We start from the raw sequence: 21,025 nt of genomic DNA on the forward strand, positions 1-21,025 counted from the left end.
TGGTGACCTGGGGCTGAGAGGAGGGGGAAGCCGACAGGGAAGGGAGTCAGAGTCTAGTGGATCCGGTGTGTCCGTGTTGCAGGATTAGGTCCAGGAATCTGGTGCACCACTGCACTGCACACCTTACACCCGTTAATGCCGTAATCTTCATGTGAGGTGTTTTTCACATCAGGTTAAAAGAAAGAAAGCGATGTTCCATGTTTGACTCCGTCAAAAAGTAGAGACTGGGGCTTTGCGACACTCTGATCTCATAAAGGGGCTTCATTTTATGAGATCTTTGAAAGCTGCAAGGTTCTAGTACTTGCCATGTTTTACCAGCTGGGGAAAAGCTCTCATCTCCCTCTGGGCTCTGAGCTACTCAAGCTGCGGATTTTAGGGACGCCCTCCGGGAGGGAAGTGAGGACTCAGCAAAGGGAGCTATAAAGGCTACTGCAGCGCTGACAGAGCCCAGGGAGTCTGTGGGAGAAAGCAAACTGTTTCTTCCTCTCTCGACCAAGTCTAGGGTAAAGGAGGAAGTGGAGAGGACCAGCAAGAGGAAGAAATATCTGCTCTGAGAGCCACCCTAGAACTGGCGTGGCTCAAGCCTCCGGGGAACCCACCAGCACCTGCTTCCCTGGCTGTGTGTACAGATTGCTGCTGGAGCCAAGCAGCAGCACCTGGCTCCCACAGCCCCCGGGCCGAGCCTCCACCTGCGTCTCTCCCCTGCCCTTCATTCAGCAGCTGTGCTAGGGGCTGTGCCTTCTGCTGTGAGGTGACACCCAAAGACGGGCAGCCCTGGGCCACTGTGTGTTGCACAATGCTGGCTCCTCCTTGAGCCTGAGTGCGCCTCGTGTTTGTAGCCGCTGCCATTCTGAGCTTCCTCTCCGACAGCACCTGTGTCTCTGTGGATATGAAACTAATTTCTAGAAGCCCCTTCCTGCTCTGAACCACCCAGAAATCCTCCCATTGGCAGGATTAAGCCCTGAGAAGCTGGGTACTACCTGAGGGGACCTAGCAGAGGTTTCCACACAGCTGAGAAATGGAGACACAGAATCCAGTGGAATGTGGCAGTTCTGAGAGTGTGAGAGACCAGTGCAGGCAACCCAGGTATGTGCGTGACATGTATATGGCGTGTTGGTGTGTGTGCTACAGCACGTGTGTGGGGCTGGCGAAAGGCTGCCATATGAAAGGCAGCCTGCCTCTGTGTCTGAGAGAGCTTCCTCCTGGTGCTAAATGTGTCTCCAACCTGCTGGGGAGCAGGTGTGGCAAGTGCAGCACACTCCCTGGGGAGGCCCATGTCTGGCAGCTGTGTGAGGAGGTGGGCCACTAGGGTTGCTGTGCACCCAGGAGGGGGAGGAGGGCTGAGATGAAGGTGTGGTGTAAGAGGCAGGAACAGGCCCAGGAAAAGCAATCTCAGGACCCCTCTGACTTTGCAAGGGTCCACAGAGCAGCCCCCAGAGAAAAGGCACTGAGTGCGGTTGGGGCTGCTGGGAAACAGGAGACAGGAATGCTGATTTTCCATATTCAGTCTTCTAATTTCTCCCAGCCTTTGTGCAGTTGGTATTTCATTTATAATTTACAAAATTGATATTTTGTAGGGTAATTTACAAATTATTTACAATAATTTACAAAAATAATTTACAAAAATGATATTTCTGCTTTCACCTCCATTTAAGCCAACCTGCCCCTCACCAGTTAACCCTTTCCTTCCTCCTGATGACCAAGCCATGGGGCTAGGATTAAGGTCCTCCCTCATGCTGGGCTCTGGAAGCTTGTCTGCCTACATTTTTCTGTGGGTGGAGCTACCCTTGAGAGGGAAGAAGGGTGAGATGAAGGGGCAGAGGATTAAGATATTGGCTGACATGATTGTGGAGGCTTAGTGAGTCCAACATCAGATAGCAGAGGCCAGCAGACATGGAGATGCAGGGAAGAGTTGCATTTCAAGTCAAAGGCCATTTGCTGGAGAACCAGCAAGAGCCAATGTTGCAGATGAGGTCTGCAGGTACCTGCTGAAGAATCCTTTCTTGCTCAGAGCAGATTAGCCTTTCTCTCGATTCAGGCCTCCACCAGATTGGATGAAGTCTGCCTCACACTACAGAGAGAAAGTTGCTGTACTCAAAGTCCTTGGATGTAAATGTATATTCCCTTAAAAACACCCTCACAGGAATAAATGAGAAGACAACATGTGGTATTTGTGTCTGGCTGGCTTACCTCACTTTCCATAATGATCTCTAGTTCACACATTTTGCTGCAAAATCAGGATTTCACCCTTTTCTGTGGCTGAATATCATTCCAGTGTGTGTATTTACCTCATTTTCTTTATCCATTCATCCATCAGTGATTCAAGGTTGACTATACCTTGTCTATTGCAAACAGTGCTGCGATAAGCATGGGAATACAAGTATCTCTTTCAAGTCATGATTTCATTTCCTTCAGATAAATTTCAGGAGTGGGGTAGCTGGGTCATATGACAACCTGTTTTTAGGTTTCTGAGGAACCTCTCTACTGTTCTCCATAATGATTGCACTAATTTACATTCCCACGAATTGTGCATTACAGTTACATTTTCTTTTCTTTTTAAAAAAATGTTTGTTTAATTTATTTATTTGAAGGGCAGGGAGAGAGAGAGGAAGAGGGGAAGGGAGGGGAGAGAGGGGGAAGTAGGGGGTTGTGGGGGAGGGAGAGGGAGAGAGAGAGACATCTTCCTTGTGCTGATTCACTCATCAAATGGCAACAATAGCCAGGACTGAACTGGACCAAAGCCAGGAGCCAAGAACTCTATTCTGGTGTCCCACATAGGTGGTAGGGACTCAAGTGTTTGAGCCATTATCCGCTGCTTATCGGGCACATTAGCAGGGAGATAGATCAAAAGTGGAGTAGCCAGCACTCATACTCGTATTCCAATGTGGGATATGGGCATCCCAAGTGACAACTTAGCCTGCTGCACCACAACGCCCAGGCCATAGGGTTTCTCTTTCTCCATCCTCACCATCATGTGCTTCTTGGCCATTTGAAATTGTTATTTTTGAAAAATGTCTGCTGAGAACTTTTTGTCCATTTCTGAACTGGATTCTTTGTTCTGTTGTTGAAATTCTTGAGCCCCTTATATATTCAGGATATCAATCCTGTATCAGATGCATAGTTTTCAATTATTTTTCCCATTCTGTTGGTTATCTCTTCACCCTGTTGATCGTTTCCTTTTTTGTGCAGAAACTTACTTATTTGCTATAGCCCTGACTACTTTTGCTTTTATTGCCTGAAATTTTGGGTTCTTGTCCAAAAATTCATTGCCATACCAAGTTCTTGAATTATTTTCCCTATGTTTTCTCCTAGAAGCATCATAATTTCAGGTTTTAAATTTGGCTTTCTGATCCATATTGAATTGATTTTTGTACAGGTTGACAGGGAATCTTCTTTCAAATTTCTCTGTAGAAAATCAGTTCCCCTGACACCACATATAAAAGAGGCTATCCTTTCTCCAGGAGTGTTTTCAGCAGCTTTGTCAAAGATAAATAAGCTGCAGATGCATGGACTTTTTTCTGGGATATCTATTCTGTTCCACTGCCTATGTGTCTGTTTTTATGCCAGCATCATCCTGTTTGGGTTTTAACAGTGCTGTAGTATCTCTTGAAATCTTGTATTGTAACGCCTCCAGCTTTTTTTTTTTTTCTCTCAAGATTACTTTAGCTGTTCGGGGTCCTTTGTGTTTCCATATGAATTTTAAGGTTTTTTCCTGATTATGTTAAGAACATAATGGATATTTTGAAAAGGAGTGTATTGAATCTATAAATCATTTTGGATATTATGAATATTTTAATAGTATTAGTTCATCCAATCCATGACAAGATAGATCTTTCTGGTTTCTTGTTTCTTCTTCAATTTCTTTCATTAGCGTTGTGTAATTTTCATTGTGGAGTTTTTTCACATCATTGTTTAAATTTATTTTAAAATATTTTTGTAACTAAAATGAATAGGATTACTTTTATAGGGTCTTTTGCAGTGAGTTAATAAGGGAATTATGAGAAAATTTACTGATTTTTGTATATTGATTTTGATATTGATCAATTTCCATGCATTTGTATATTTTTTAGTTTCTTTTTTTAATTTCCATTTCTATCCCATTGTGGTTATAAAATACAGTTGATATGATATCCTTTTTTTTCTAAAAAAATATGTAACTTGTCTTGTTACATATTATATGATCCATCCAAGATAATGTTCCATGTGCTCATGAAAAGAATCTTTACTCTGCTGTTAATGTTCTGTTAAGTGTCTATTGAATTGATTTGATCTGTGGTATAGATTACTCTGGTGTTTCTTTTTCAAGGTCCCTATCTCTTTGCTCAATGTTCATTCATATCATACATAAATTTCCTAATTTTGTTTAACTGCATGTCACTATTCTCTTTTGTCTCTTTAGTATTTTATACTTAAACTTCATAGTCATTTATCAATCATTTTGTCAATCTCCCTTTCTTGATAGTGTGAATCTAAGGCATTACCATGTTTGAGGAGGGGGAATCACATTGCCTTTACTTTGTGTTCCTACACTGATTTTGCACATCTGAGGAATCATCTGTTCCTATAGTTTTTAAAAATTGGCCTTTGTGGATTGAAGACAAAAAGAATGAGCTTTCTTTCCTTTCCCTTTCTTTTTTATTTATTTATTTGAAAAGCTTAGTCACCATACACACACACACACACACACACACACACATGCACATGCAGAGAGAGACAGTGACACAGAGAAAATCCTGAATCTGCTTGTTCACTCCCCAGACGGACGGAACAGCTGGGGCTGGGCCACGCTGCTGCCTGGAACCAGGAACTGCATGAGTCTCCCACGTGGATGGTAGGACCCCAGGAACTTGGACCATGTTCTGCTACTTCCCTGGTGCATTAGGAGGGAGAGTTGCCAGGACTCGAACAAATACTCCCATATGAAATGTAGGAGTCCTTAACAAAATGAAGGAGTCTTTAAGCAATAGTTTAATGCCCATCCCAAAATGAGCTTTCTCGCTGTTCCCCTATCCATTTTGTGTGAGTTGAATGCTTGTGCGTTGCTTCTTGTCTCAACAGGACTAGCAGAAACATGTGTCAGGAGACCAGTTTGGAGCAGGACTGTGGGATGCCCGAACTGCGACTCCTTCTCCTGGGGAAACGTGGCTGTGGGAAAAGTGCCACAGGAAACACCATTCTGGGTAAACCGGTGTTTGAGTCCAAGTTCAGTGATCAACCAGTGACTACAAGGTGCCAGAGAGAAAGTAGGGTCCTGAGAGGGAAGCAGGTTGTGGTTATTGACACCCCTGACCTTTTCTCCTCAATGGCTTGTGCTGAAGACAAGCAACGCAACATCCAGCAGTGCTTGGAGCTCTCTGTTCCCAGCCTCCATGCGCTGCTCCTTGTAATTCCTCTTGGCCATTATACAACAGAGGATGAGGAGACTATTGAGGGCATCCAGGAGGTGTTTGGTGCTGAAGCCAAGAAGCATATCATTATTGTCTTCACTTGGAAGGATGATCTGACGGATGACTTGCTGCAACAATACACTGAAAACAAGAGGTCTCTTATGGAGTTGGTTCAAAACAATGGAGGCCGATACTGTGCCTTCAATAACCTGGCAGATGGGGGTGAGCAGGACACCCAGGTGCTGCAGCTCCTTTGCAAGGTCCAGAGCTTGGTGGATGACAGCCGAGGACCATATTATGTGCACTTCAGAACTGAAGGCAGCAGGTTCCAGGTAAGAATTTGTGTTAAGGTCTCTAAGAAGTTCCATGTCATAAGAGCTAGTAAGATGAAGATTGGTACAAATAAATGAAATATTGTGTTTGTGTATTGGAATATAAATTTTATTTAAGGAGAAATTTGTACATAATCTAGAATATTAAGAGACTCAAGACTGTTGGCTACTTTAAATATCAACCTAGGGATTTTGGACTTTGTTGGCAAACTAACAAACAAATAAAAGACTTTATCTTACTTGATCCCTTATGCGATTGGATGCAAAGTTATTGGTTTGGATATGTTCTCCCAGCTTCAATAAAGTGACTTTTTCTAATTTTCTGTCCTCTCTATCTGGTTAATTTAAAGACTGCTGAGTCCTCCTCCAATTTCCAACCTCCAAAAGTTGGCATCCCTAGGCTTGGTTCTGGTCCGTCTAGCAATGCTGACACCCTCTCGACAGATAGTCCCACTTTTTTATGACTTTGAGCTTCATCTATGACTAAATGAGCAACTTTAACCCAGTTCTGTTCTCTGAGTTCTCACCCCTTTACCCGATTGCTACTTGACGTCTATAAAGATGGCTCCCTTATTCTCTGACTTGACACATCTGAATGTTTGATCTTCCATCTTAAATCTCTAAGACTTCAGTTTTATTCTCAGCTCAGTAAATGCTCACCATGTTCTCCATAACTATGCCCACCAAGATGTGAGTTTGGATGCCACTGCTAGCAATCATCTGATAGCCAAGAAGTCACCATGCTTGTGATTCATGTATTTGGAATCCATTTACTTCTCTCTATCCCCTCAACCACTATCATTTCATCTAACCCATGCCAGACATTGTACAAATGAGGAAACTGAGGCACAAGAGAGCTTCGGTAACTTTTTCTCTTATTTTCGAGGACTGAATTTCCTTTCCTTTGTGCCCATCTGACCCTCTGTTGAAGGCTGTGTCAAAGAAAGATGTCAGAACAAGGGATGCAGAATGAATTGCTCAGAGAGACTTCCCTGACTGTCCTGACATTTGGGTTCTTGGACTGAGCTCCTGCAGCTGCCCTGTCCTCATGGCACCCTTCACACTAGCCACCACCATATCCAGGGATCCCTATCAGTAAATTTGCAGTGTTTGGCACCCCCAAAATTCCATGAAAACACAAATCATGTATCTTTTGCTCACCAGAGTGTCTTAGTTTTTCTTCTTTAAGATAGAGATAATAAGTATATTAGGAATTTTGTAAAGATTAAATGAGATACTTACAAGGTTGTTAACAAACATTTGAAACTTGGTATATGTTTAATAATTATAAATTGCTACCATTACATAATAAAGATTTATAAAAATCAAATAAATGATGAACACTTTAAAATCTTTAACAAGACACAGAGCCAGACATCTACTGTGCCCTGGAAATAAAAGATATTTATATGTATAAAGATATATGAGGCTCTTCTGAAAGTTCATGATAATGTGTATTATGAAAAAAAAAACACAAATGGGTTCAAAAAATTTTTTGCACCACAAACATCCAGTACTAATTTGTTATTAAATGTTTGGACAGGATCTAGTTCAGGTAACTTAGAAGGGTAAGATGTCACTTAGGAAACAAACCCTTTCAGAGCAACATGAATTCTATTAAAACTTGAAGCAAGAATAAACTGCTGAAGCTTGAGCAGAAGGCTGGTCATGCTTTGTGACAAGCTTATGTGGCTAATGCCCCCCAAGAAATGAGCAGTTTACTAATGGATAATTTGTTCCAAGAAGGGACAAGATGATGTTGAAGATGTAGGCCATAGCAGCAGATCATCCACGTGAATTTTGTAGGAAAAATATTAATCTTTATTACACCCTCATTAAGCAGCACCATTGGTTAATAACAGAAATAATGGCCAACACTATCCTCATGTCTCCTGGTTCAGCTTAAACAATTATGACTGAAAAATTAGGTTGAGCAAACTTCTTACTCACTAAGTGCCAAAGTTGTTCTGACCAAATCAGCTATAGACAAAAGCAGACCTTTCAATAGAAATTTTCAATAAGTGGGCTAAAGATCCTGAAGCATTGCTTCAAAGAATTTTAATAGTAAATGAAGCATGACTTTACTATAGAGAAAAGTTTAATGAATGCAATGGCCGCTTAGGGGTGGAAGTGCTCCAGTCAAAACATAAGAGGAAGGGTCATGACAATAGTTTCTAGGGGTATTGAAGACATTCATGACAGCCATGACAGGCTGAAGCCAGGAGCCAGGAATTCCATACACTTCTCCCATATGGTGGCAAGGGCCCAAGTAGTTTAGCCATCACCTGTTGCCTACTTAGGCAAATTAGCAGGTGGCTGGATCAGAAACAGAGCACCTAGGACCTCAACTAGTGTTCCAATATGGGTTGCCCATGTAGCAAGAGGCAGCTTAACCAGCTGGACCAAAATGCTTGCCCAACAAAAGTGTCTTGAATCTGATGGAGCTACATTGACAAAGTTTATATTGTTATCTTTTATGCCCATTTTCCATGAACTTTTGAAATCCCTTCATATGTACAAAAATAGTAATTATAGCACTTTTAATTAATAGAAATTATCCAGAGGCCAATCAATAAAGGGATGATCCTATTAGTAATGTATGCCACTACTATGTAATAAATTGTACCTACTGAAGAGAAAAACATAGAGCTAACTCTATTAATTTGTACATATATAGAGGATATGTCATTTTAAGCCATAATTTATTTTTGTTTTTATTTTTAACATGTTCAATGCAATTGTTAGAATATAATCATATTCCTTTCCTTCCTTTATTTTTCTTTCCCTTTTCATACTTTATTTATTAATTTTAAATAGTTTTTTCAGCTTCTATATAATAAATATAAATTTCCAAAGCACAACTTTTGGATTATAGCGGCTCTTCTCCCCATAACCTCCCTCCCACCCGCAACCATCCCATTTCCCACTCCCTCTACCATCACATTCTTCATTAAGATTCATTTTTAATTATCTTTATATACAGGAGATCAACTTAGTATATACTAAGTAAAGATTTCAACAGACTGCACCCACACAGACACACAAAGTATAGAGTACTGTTTGAGTAGTAGTTTTACCGTTAATTTGCATAGTACAACACATTAAGGACAGAACTCCTACATCTGGAATAGGTGCACAGTGACTCCCATTGTTGATTTAACAGTTGACACTCTTAATCATGATGTCAGTAATCACCCGAGGCTCTTGCCATGAGCTGCCAAGGCTATGGAAGCCTCTTGAGTTCACCAATTCCGATCTTATTTAGACAAGGCCATAGTCAAAGTGGAAGTTCTCCCCTCCCTTCAAAGAAAGGTACCTCCTTCTTTGATGCCCTGTTTTTCCCGCTGGGATCTCACTCACAGAGATCTTTCATTTAGGTCATTTTTTTGCCACAGTGTGTTGTCTTTCCATGCCTGCGAAACTCTCATGGGCTTTTTATCCAGATCCAAATGCCTTAAGGGCTTATTCCAAGGGCAGAGTGCTGTTTAGGACATTTGCTGTTCTATGAGTCTGCTGTGTATCCTCCTTCCCATGTTGGATCGTTCTCTCCTTTTTAATTCTATTAGTTAGTATTAGCAGACATTAGTCTTGTTTATCTGATCCTTTTGACACTTAATCCTATCTTTATGATCAATTATGAACTGAGACTGATCACTTTGACTAGTGAGATGGCATTGGTACATGCCACTTTGATGGGATTGAATTGGAATCCCCTGGCACGATTCTAGCTCTACCATTAGGGGTAAGTTCGAATGAGCATGTGCCAAACTGTACATCTCCTCCCTCTCTTATTCCCACTCTTATATTTAACAGGGATCACTTTTCAGTTATATTTAAATCCCTAGAATAATTGTGTGTTAATTAAAGAGTTCAACCAATGGTATTAAGTAGAACAAAAAAATACTAAAAGGAATAAAATAGTCAGTTGTTCCTCAAAAGGCAGGACAAGGACTGATCAAGTCATTGCTTCTCATAGTTTTAACAGATTCAATATAGTTAATAGATACAATTCTAAAAATATAATGATATTCCCTTTCTCCATCTTGCTGTCTCTTCCATCTTTCTTTCTTTTTTTTAGTATTTGAGATAACATCTTCTAAATTTATGTTACAGTAAAAAGTCCGATAGCTGATCAAATAATAAGTTTAACAATTAAAAAGCAAAAAGACCCTAGTTTAGTGGGAATGCACATAATTGCTATAAGCAACAGCTAAATGGATAAATGACCAAGATATTTTATTAAGTAGATTTCAGAACAAAAGGCTTTGTATCTTCATATGTGTTTGTATATAAAGCCTGGAAAAGCATAGAAGGATATGTATCAGTTCACAGCCATTACTGTCTCAGTGGATTGGAGATGGGAAGGTTATTGATTTTTAAATCTTACACATTGACATTAGAACATGTTTTGCATTTAAAGAACACCAAAGAATTCAAAGTGAACTATGTAAGGTGAAAAAATTCTGATAATCGAGTAGAATAGAAAAGACCCATGGAGACAGATAACTGAAGCTATCAAAAATATTGTGCAAGACAAGATATAAAAAGCACAGAGGAGCTTCATTGGGTAGCACTGAGATTTAAGAGAGAAAGTTAAAGTGAAGTCTATGAAGCTTCTAAAGATAGCAGGCACATCAAGGGTGTGTATCATCATTTCTATTTGGGGAGTGAGTATAACAATCCACCAGGCAGAAGGAGGGGTGTCAGTTATATGTTTGGCACTCTATCCTGCTGCTTCTGTTAGAGAATGGGGTTTCCAAATATTCTGAACATCATGTTAGAAGATACTCACATCCACAGTGAAGACAGCGAGGGAAGAAGATATTGGAGGTATCTGCATCTCCTGGAACTTGTCACAGTGACATCCCTAGGATCTAAAATTCTGGACAGGTGACTTTGTGTCCCAGTGAGGGCATCACCATGGCTTTGATTTGACCACATCTTAATCAGTTGCTTACTCTGAATTACTGTATATGAGTGTTTGTGTCTCCATTTCTTCTCTTTGTGAAAGATGAGATTTCAAATCTGTGGTACTCATTTCCCCTTTTTCTTGTAGGATTTTATGAATGAAGCCCCACCTCAGGAGGGGGACCATCCACATGGTAAGTTGATTCTTTAAAATATTAAGCTCAAATCTGCATTCATTTAAATGTGTTAAGCAGCCAAAGTGAAGAGAAAAAATTATTTCTATAACTCAGAACAAAAATCCATCATTAGACCTAGCGTAGGTGGGTGCTGACACCTTTCCCCAGGGAATTCCCAGCACTTGTGAGTTGGTAAAGCGTCAATGAAGGCTCTGGAAACACTGCAGGTGTTCATGGCCTTCTCTGATATGTTATGGAGCTGGGCTGGCCACCTGTGCTTTCTTTCCTAATTCAACCTGTTCTACTGGGCCTTGGATCTAGCACTACCCATGTTAAAAAATTTGTGTTTATTTATTTTTCATTTCATTTGAAAGCCAGGGAGATACAGAGACAGAGAGAGCCTCCATCTACTGGTGCACTCCCCAAATGTCCACACTAGCTGTGGCTGGATTATGTTGAAGCCAGGAGTCTGAAATTCAACCTGAGTCTCCCATGTGGGTGGAAGTACTAGAACCAACCCAAGTACTAGAACCATCACCTGCTGCCTCCCAGGGTGAACATTAGCAGGATGTTGGAATCAGAAGTATAGCCAGGATTGAAACCCAAGCACTCTGCTATTGAGTGTGGGCATCCCAAGCAGTATCATAATTGTTGTGGCAACTGCCTACCCCTTGTTCTATGCTAGTTTTGCCTTGTGATGGGAAAGCAGAAATCACTCCTTCATGGACAGCACCAACTCGTGGGATTCCCTGAAGTAGCAGTGTCCATGTGGTGATCACCATTAATGATACATCTAGTACATCTGCACAAGCCAGTACCTGGATCCACCCCGTTCTGCTTGGTAGATGCTATTTGTCCCACAGTGTGTCAGACACATGCAACAAATGCAGCCATCATTAAGGGTGGACTTTCAGGTTATTTCCGCCACCTTGTGCCACAACTGAGTATTCATCAGTGAATAAAAGACATAGTCTCTGTCCCCATGGAATGCTCCAAGATAATAAAGTTATAATTTTAATAACATTGATAATAATTGTAGCTGAGGTAATGTGCTAGTATATGATGTAAATTAACTACGTAATTTAATTCTCACAGCATGAAAAGTCATAGATATCAGTGGTCCTCAAAACACTCCTGAAATTTTTTACTTAGTGTACGGATAGCTGTATGATCATTAAGTAAACTGAAACTAGATCTTTGTAAAAACTAAGAGTGGGAATGTGAGAGGGAGGAGGAAGAAGGGTTGGAGTGTGGGCAGGAGGAAGGGAATGGGGGAAATGGCACTATGCTCCAAAATCTGTATATATGAAATAAATGAAATTTGTATAGCTTAAATAATTTTTTTAATAAAAGAAAAAAAAACAAAAAAAATGTCCACTATGAGAAAAATGTAGGCATTTGAAAAAATGCACTAAAATAACATACTTTTGAAAAGATTTATATTTTTTATATTTTTGAAGGAAGCTTCACAGACAAAGGGATAGAATGAAAGCGAGAGAGACAGAGGGAGGGAGACACACACACACACACACAGAGAGAGAGAGAGAGAGAGAGAGAGAGAGCTTTTATTTGCTGATTCATTCCCCAAATGGCTGCCATGACTAGGGCCGGGCCAGGCTGAAGCCAGGAGCCTGGAACTCTATCCAGGTTTCCCATATGAGTGCCGAGTACAGAGTCCCAAGTACTTGGGCTATCAGCTTCTTCTTTCCTGGGTGCATCAGCAGGGAGCTGGATTGGAAGCAGAGCAGTTGGGACTGGAACCAGTAGGCAGTGGCTTAACCAATTCTGCCATAATACCAGCTGCATAAAATAAACTTATCTGTAATCTAATTTCACCAAAGCTTTTTTGAAATAGCGTAGTGTGGCATAGCAGGTAAAGCCACCACCTGCAGCGCCAGGATCTCATATGGGCACTGGTTCTAGTCTCGGCTGTTCCACTTCCTACCCAGCTCTCTGCTATGGCCTGGGAAGGCAGTGGAAGCTGAGCCAAGTTCTTGGACCCCTGAACCTCCATGAAGAGTTAGAGGAAACTCCTTAGCTCCTGGCTCCTGGCTTCAGATCAGCACAATCTGGCCATTGCGGCCAATTAGGGAGTGAAGTAGCAGATGGAAGACTCTCTCTCTCTCTCTCTCTCTCTCTCTCTCTTCTGTGCCTCTCTTTCTCTCTGTGTGTAACTCTGACTTCCAAATAAATAAATCTTTAAAAAAAGAAAAGAAATGGCCTCCTATATATTAGTTCTCATAATAAACTGTGTCTTCTATCAACATCCTTGATTTATAGATATATGAACTCAGACAGTAGGACTTAAAAATTCTGTCGATGTCCATCAGCCAAGACCCTTTATTACTGAAAAAAATTTCATTTATTGACTCCAGATGGAGCACAACAGACCATCGGGAATTGTAGGTCACTGCATTAGTCAGCTTTTCATTAGTGTAACAGAAGTGAAACAGAGTAACTTTAACAGTGCAGATCAAGGGGGTCCCACAGGCTTGACTTCTGGTGATGGCATTCTTACTGGCAGAGTCCAGAGGTGGCACAGCATCACACGGCAAGAGACAGGGAGAGCAGGTGTCTGTGTACCCATGGCTTCTTAAGAGTCACCAGGTTTTACTACTGGAGACTTCACCCTAGCAGCCTAATGCAGTCTGATCACATCTCAAAGGCCCCCACCTCTAAACAAAGTAATGTGAATGAGTGTCTAATCAATTTGCATGATACCATAAGGCTTTGGAGACTAAACTTCTGCTTTTGGTGAAAATTCCTCAAGCTGTTCCAGGCACCTCAGACCGAGGGTATTGGGGAGGGTTTGTCACAGGATATGGACTTGTTAGCTGTTTTTGAAGAATGTTCATAGCAGCAGAATGTTGGTCTGATTCATTAGTAATTCTTGCTTTAATGGTGATTCAAAGTGGGCTAGAGCTGTCAGGAAGTCAGTGTGGTCCCTTCAGACAGGAGAGGGGATGTTTTGGCAATACTCTTGTTTTTGCCGTGTCAGGACAGGATTGTGGAGTGGCTGTAGCCACAGAGTGCTCACATCTGTTATGCTGTGACATGCTGCTATGAATAGGAGGGTACCACTTCCTAACTGTGATTGACAGACCACTCCTGTTTCTCAGGGGTTATCTTTTTACTTCTCAGTGCATACTTCTAACCATTACACAACAATGTCTCTCCTGTACTGACAGGAGCCAATATTGGAGAAATAATGAATGGTTATTTGGTCAGAGCCTTAAAGGAAAATACATGGCATCTAATATGCAGAATATAGGGGAAGCTCCTGTGAAGATGCCATGTTTACTCAGGAGCCTAAATGACCAGCAGGAGTTTTATAGGCTAAAGAGTAAGGAAGATACTATTGTATGTGCCAGAATCCTGAAGGCTGAGAGATGAAAGGGGGAGTGTGAGAGAGAGGAAGGGGAGCTCTAAGGCTCAACTTAAGCTCCTCCTTACCCATTAGCCGTCTGTGGACACTCCTCTCTGTCAGTTATGGTACCAGAGCCTTTACACACGCTCTCCCCTTTAGACGATTCACCAGCTCTATGGCATGAGCTTCGATGTTCTCCCTCTTCCAGTGTGTGATCTGAGATTCACAGGGAGTACTACTTGTCCAAAGCAACATAAACACTGGTGTCACTAGCGTTTGAGCTGCTCTGCATTGCTTTACATGCTGTGTCTATTCCACCTCCCTGGTACCGCTTGGAAATTGAGTAACAATCCTTTCCCAAGTGTGCCCTTTTTGACTTAGATTCAGTGAGTGTTCATTGTAGCTGATAATCTGATCTTTTTATCAGTACATAGCTCTATTGTCAACCTTGACTCACAGGACAAGTAGTAGATGCCTGGGATGTGTGCAGAGATAGTTTTAGGGTGAGGTTTGCAGATTTTTACACCAATTAATTGAGGCGAAATTTATCTAGAGAAAAATGCACAATTATTAAATAATAAGACTAATGATTTTTCCAACTATACATAAAGATGACACCCTAGTTAAAGATATAAAGGATCAAGAATATCCATCGCATTAACAGTTCATACTACACATTCCCAAAGAAAAGCACTGTTCAGACTCCTATCAAGATAGAACAATGTTGCCTGTTCTTAATGCCATGTGATGGTATGCAGTTTTGTGTCTGGCTTCTTCTACTTACCAAATTTGAAATTCATACACATTTTATATCTACAGTTCACTGGTTTACTCTTTTTAAATTTTTTATTAATATAAAGAAAACAATTTCATATATTTTATAGATAAAATTCTAAAAAGATAACCATACTTCCCTCCATCCCACTCTCCACTCTAACATAATTTCAATTAACTTTATAATAACAGGCTTAATACACTACACACCATAATATTGAAGCAGTAAAAAAATAGAAAGACCACTACTCCACAAGAGTATCACCAAATGCTCTAAAGAAAAATCAAGTCATAAGATCATCAGATGTCCAAGTTGTTGAGTATAATCTTATTTAATGAATATATATTTTATGAATTTTAAAATCAGATACAAAATGAAAGGAGCCCTAAGGCTCAAGCCTGATTAATGTAAAATGTAGCAGGTTCATAACTGTGGGAAAACCAAGCCCAGTTTGTGGGCTTTACCTTAAGGGACAGCTTCTCTCTGGGCCTTGAGTTCTATTGGTTCAGAGCCAGTGCCATTCTCTGTAAGAATCGTCAGAGTTGAGGAACCATAAAACCTGTCCACACCCACATTCACCTTCAGGAATTGGCTCTCAATGTGTCCCTTTGTCTACAGGCCCAGAAGAGAGGCAACTTCAGGCCACAGGATCTGAGCAGGACCCAGAGGCCTCAGAACTGAAGGTTCTCCTCCTTGGGAAGCGTGGTGTTGGAAAAAGTGCAGCAGGAAACAGTATTCTGGGGAAGCGGATCTTTGAGACTCGTTTCAGTGAAGAGCCTGTAACCCAGAGGTTCAGATCTGAGAGAAGAATCTGGAGAGAGAAGGAAGTTTTGATCATTGATGCTCCGGACATCTCATCCTCCAGGGATGTTGAATCAGAGCTCAGGAAGCACACCTTTCCAGGACCCCATGCCTTCCTGCTGGTGGTCCCACTGGGCTCCTACACCGAGAAAGACAAGGCCGTGCTAAATACCATCCGAAGATGTTTTGGAGAAAACTTCATCGAATACACGATCATTCTCCTCACCAGGATAGAAGATTTAGGGGATCAGGATCTGGATGTGTTCTTAAGAAGAGGAGATGGAGCTCTCTATGAGCTCCTCCAGAAGTGTGAATTCAGATATAGCACCTTTAATTACCGGGCAACGGGGCAAGAGGAGCAGAGGCAGGTAGACGAGCTCCTGCACAAAATCCAGAGGATGGTGCACCAGAAGGCAAGCAAGCCTTGTGTCTTCAGAAAACAAGGTGAAACTGCAGACAGAAAACATTTCTGTACAGATGATGCAGGGAATTTTCATTTTCTGAAAGGCATGAGAACATAGGATCGGGCATTCCTATGACTAACTCTTTTTTCTCTTTCTTCCTCAAATTGTACTAAAGTTGTGACCTTTGCGTACCCTCCCAGAACTCATCTTTAAATCTGCCATGACCCTCATGCGATTGCTTCAGCTGGATAGTAAGGGCCTTTAGGGAGTTTGTTGACTGTTTCTGATATCTTGTGTTCTCCACAGTGTACCCTTGCTCAGGGCTTGCCATTTTAGTGATTGTGGTGAGATAGTCTTATGTCATTGGTTTATTCCACTGATTCTTTTTAGGTCAACCACTCTCTAGGTTCTTTGCTTTTCTCTCTGTTGGAAGTGGGAGGTCATCTGAAAGAAAGTGTAAGTGGCTGTGACACTTAGCATTCTAAGGTACTTGGATGCTTATAATCCAGAGACTGAACAGGGCAGGGAACCTGAATGCTCACAGTGGATGGTTCCATGTGGTACGGAATGGGTTTTAGTAGCCCAGCCGCTCTTCCCTCTCTACTACTGAATGACTCCTTATCCACTCAGTGCTACATATTCCATTAACCTGAGTTGACAACTGTCCCATTCTTCCTATCCTCTTATCTTCTGCTTCAAATACCCTCACCCAGAAAGAACATCAAACCCAAAGGAGATTCAGTTTACTGAGCCTTTTAATACTCTTCATGGAGGGTCAGGCACTAGGGCATCTCCTCAAAGTATAGATATGTGGGAATGTCAAGAGAGGTTGTGCAAGGAGAGCTCAATTTGAAAGAGATTTGGAGGTGGGATAGTGAGTTGCATGGCTGAGTTCAAAGTTGGAAGACATTCCAGAGTGCACTAGCAATTTGAAGCAGGAGAGTGAAACTGATGGAGCGTGGCAGTTGTGAGTAGACAAGAGGAAGGTTGAAGGAAACGGAGGTTCATTATTCTAGATACTGTGGGATGAAGAGTCTACACCAGATTTCAGATATAATTGAGGCCAGATCATCTGTAGGCACAATGTGATAACTGAAATCCTGAAAAACATGGAGATGTCAAATAATTGATCCTGTTCTTATCCTATAAATATAACTGTGAGATTGTGGATCAGGATAATTAATTGAACAATTTGCCATAGTTAGAAGAGCATGGGATGACACTCCTCCTTTGTTTTGAGGTGGATATTTATACTCTTAAGAAGAATTTATTATGGGAAAGCACTGGTATGAAAGAATGTTCAATGGACCATTGTAGAACAAGTGTGAAGGCGTAGGAAAAATCCCGAAGAATGTATGTCATAAGTTCTCAGTGCCTCTGTAAATTTCATTTAAAGGTAAACTTATTCTTCTCCATCACTGACACCATACACAACAGTGTTAGAGGATATTAGTAATTAAACCATGATGTGACTTCTGACTCATCAAGTAAGTGCAATGTGGCTTTAATGAGAAATGAATTTTTAATGTGATACAACTAAGGAAACTGATGAACCATTGATGATATATGTGGTTACTTTTGCAAGAAAATCCAATTCATTCAATTTTAACTATTTCTCAAACACCCAGGGGGATTTTGCTATAATTAACATCAGTTGGCAATGGGAAGACATAATCATTGATAGAAGATGAAGGGATTAGATTTGTAGACTTGACCCAGTGCAAGGAATGGAGAATAAGGTCAGTGAAACTCTCAGGTAGAGTGGAGCCAGAAAAAGTCTTAGAAATTAAGATCAGAGAAGATTCACAGATAGGATCCACAGCGTGTTCAATGGTGAGCACTGGAGAGAGACTGGAATCCATGTCCTGATGCTGACTCAGGGACCTGGGGCACCACCCACATGTGTGGGGATCAACCTGTCTGGTTGGAGGAGGCCTTGATGCTGTCTGGGCATCCTCCATGCTTGATAGCTTTGCGTTATAGGGAATAACTTTGGATGTCAGACTCCATTTCAGACCATGCTCACGAATCTCCTGATTTCCTTTCTACAGAAACCCTGAACATTATCCTAGTGGGACGGAGTGGAGTTGGGAAGAGTGCAACTGGGAACACTCTCCTGGGCAGCCCCGTCTTCCTCTCTCAACTGCAACCCCAGGCAGTCACCAAGAAGTGCCAGAGCAGCAGGAGGACGTTGGACTGGCAGGACATTGTGGTTGTGGACACACCCTCACTCTTCCAGATGCCCAGTAAGGGAAAGGACTCATCCTGGCCAGAGGAAGAGGTCCAGCGCTGTTTGTTCTGCTGTGAAGAAGGAGCCATCATTCTGGTGCTGGTGTTCCAGCTGGGACAATTCACTGAAGAGGACAAAAGAGCAGTGGAAAAACTAGAGGCCATCTTTGGGGAGGATGTCATGAAATACACGATTGTGCTGTTCACGCGGAAGGAAGATCTTGCATCTGGGACTATTGATGATTATGTCCGGAACACAGAAAACAAAGCCCTTAGGAATGTACTTAGAAAAAGTGGGTGGCGAGTTTGTGCTTTTAATAACAAAGAGACTGGCCAAGCCCAGGAAGAACAGATGAATGCTCTTTTGACAATGGCCAATGACCTGAGGAGAAGTCTTGGAGGACATGAGTATCCTCATACCTGGAAGGATATAAGCAAGCGCATTAAAAATGCCCAGCAAAGGCACAGTCTCCAAACATTAATAAGTAGTCTGAAAGATCTGTTAAAGTAGGTAGCTGAAGTGCCTGGTGTCTCTGCAAGGTAGAAGCATCCAGAAGTTAAAGAGGGGAGGGTGGGGTAGAACTGTCAGGATGGCAGGGGAGTCCATGACTTTCAGTGCTTGAAAGAGAACTGCATCCTAGGCTGTGATGCTGCAGCTATTCAGAGGATACAACTACCTATGTGGCTGAGGCAGGTATTAGGGGACTGTAAAGAAGAAAGGGGGAATAAAATACAGAAACCTGAAAAAAATGTTTCAAAATTAGACTAATACTGAGGGTCAGGCCAGCTCACAAGAATCACCTTTCCTATGTAGGTAGCTTGGAGTCAGGACAGACCCATGGCCAAGGCAGAGACAACTAGGGAGTCAGAATACACATAGCTACACAAAAACCAGGGAATCCAGATACATAGATCAGGGCAATATCCAGCACACTCCTGGGTCATAGGCACTGTCCAACAATGCAGGACATCTGGGATGTCCAGGGCTGTCTTGCAAGCCTGCTGGTTCCATGATGTCCTGTGTATCCTCACTGGCTCCTTGGGGCCAGTGAGTTTCTTTCCTCATGTGGTGACTATCTCTTAGTGTTCTTCTTATTGCATACCTGCATGTAAAGTGGGACACAGTCTTCCACTGCTTGTGGAAATGGGTGTGAATCTTTTGAGACTGTATTGATCAGCATCACATTGAAATAGACTATAAGAAAAGTCACCAGCACAATAAAATTACCATGATTAGAGAACCAATTCTCCAGTTAGGGTTCTAATAACCTAAGTGTAATTCTAGATTTTCTCTAGGTAAGGTTACTAAAAACTCTTTTGTATTCCCTTCAGATAATAATGGGCTAAACACATTAGAGGTGTATTGAATCTCCTGTCAAGAAGCCCAGGAGTTCCTGGTGGACATCAACTTGCTAGCTTCATTCCATCTGGCTCCCTTAGCTCCACTGACCTTGGAATTCCACTATCAAACTTGCACTTGATTGCCAACATGGTGGTGCTTTATCAAGGGCTGAGCAGATTCTATTGGGAGAAGCTTGGTGTGGATGAGATGTGAGGTGAAAACTATGTAATTTTCTCTGATGTTTTCAGCATCAACCACTCTATACATACCTGAGGACAGGATCTATGTCACCTGTTTTTCTTCCCAACAATATCAGGCTATCTTCAAGATTAACTCATTTATAGGAATAGACTCTCATGATTAATCCCTTTTGGATGCTCCCCAACCCTTCACATAATAACTTCTAGAAAATGATTGTGTAAATACATTCATTTGAATCAAATAATAAAAATGAGCTCTATTATAAATTAACATTCTTCTGACTCCTATTTTTTCTGATTTATGGAAAGAGTACACCTCCATGAACAGGGAATTGTGATGTTAAATATCTTGACTCAGGTGAGGGTTTTTTTAAATTTTTATTTAATAAATATAAATTTCCAAAGTACAGCTTATGGATTACAGTGGCTTTTCCCCCCAATAACTCCCCTTCCACCCACAACCCTGCCATCTCCTGATCCCTTTCCCATTCCATTCACATCAAGATTCATTTTCAATTATCTTTATATACAGAAGATCAATTTAGTATATATTAAGTAAAGATTTCAACAGTTTGCACCCACACAGAAACACAAAGTGTAAAGTACTGTTTGAGTACTAGTTATAGCATTAATTTACATTGTACAACACATTAGGGACAGAGATCCTACATGAGGAGTAAGTGCACAGTGACTCCTGTTGTTGACTTAACAATTGACACTTTTGTTTATGGCGTCAGTAATCACCCTAGGCTCTTGTCATGAGTTGCCAAGGTAATGGAAGCCTTTTTAGTTTGCTAACTCTGATCTTATTTAGGCAAGGTCATAGTTAAAGTAGAAATTCTCTCCTCCCTTCAGAGAAAGGTACCTCCTTCTTTGATGGCCCATTATTTCCACTTGGATCTCACTTACAGAGATCTTTCAATTAGGTTTTTTTTTTTTTTTTGCCAGAGTGTCTTGGCTTCCCATACCTAAAATACTCTCATGGGCTCTTCAGCCAGATCCGAATGCCTTAAGGGCTGATTCTGAGGCCAGAGTGCTATTTAGGACATCCGTCAGGTGAGGTTTTTGCAACTTTGTTGCCTGAGGACCTTTAGGTTGGGTGAC

The 21,025-nt window shown here is 41.5% G+C and overlaps 1 protein-coding gene across 1 annotated transcript; it reads left to right on the top strand.

The window, feature by feature from the left end:
- The first annotated feature begins 449 nt into the window (after nt 1-449).
- On the top strand, nt 450-20,192 carry GIMAP8 (GTPase, IMAP family member 8). Its single transcript, XM_002722512.6, has 5 exons — nt 450-1,086; nt 5,059-5,719; nt 10,776-10,821; nt 15,564-16,190; nt 18,202-20,192. The coding sequence occupies exons 1-5, from the start codon at nt 1,019-1,021 to the stop codon at nt 18,888-18,890; spliced, it is 2,091 nt and encodes a 696-aa protein (XP_002722558.5). The 5' UTR covers nt 450-1,018; the 3' UTR covers nt 18,891-20,192.
- Nucleotides 20,193-21,025: the final 833 nt, after the last annotated feature.

This window comes from Oryctolagus cuniculus, chromosome 7, assembly GCF_051225735.1.
Source record: "Oryctolagus cuniculus isolate XC-2025 breed Fujian yellow rabbit chromosome 7, ASM5122573v1, whole genome shotgun sequence".
Classification (NCBI taxonomy): domain Eukaryota; kingdom Metazoa; phylum Chordata; class Mammalia; order Lagomorpha; family Leporidae; genus Oryctolagus; species Oryctolagus cuniculus.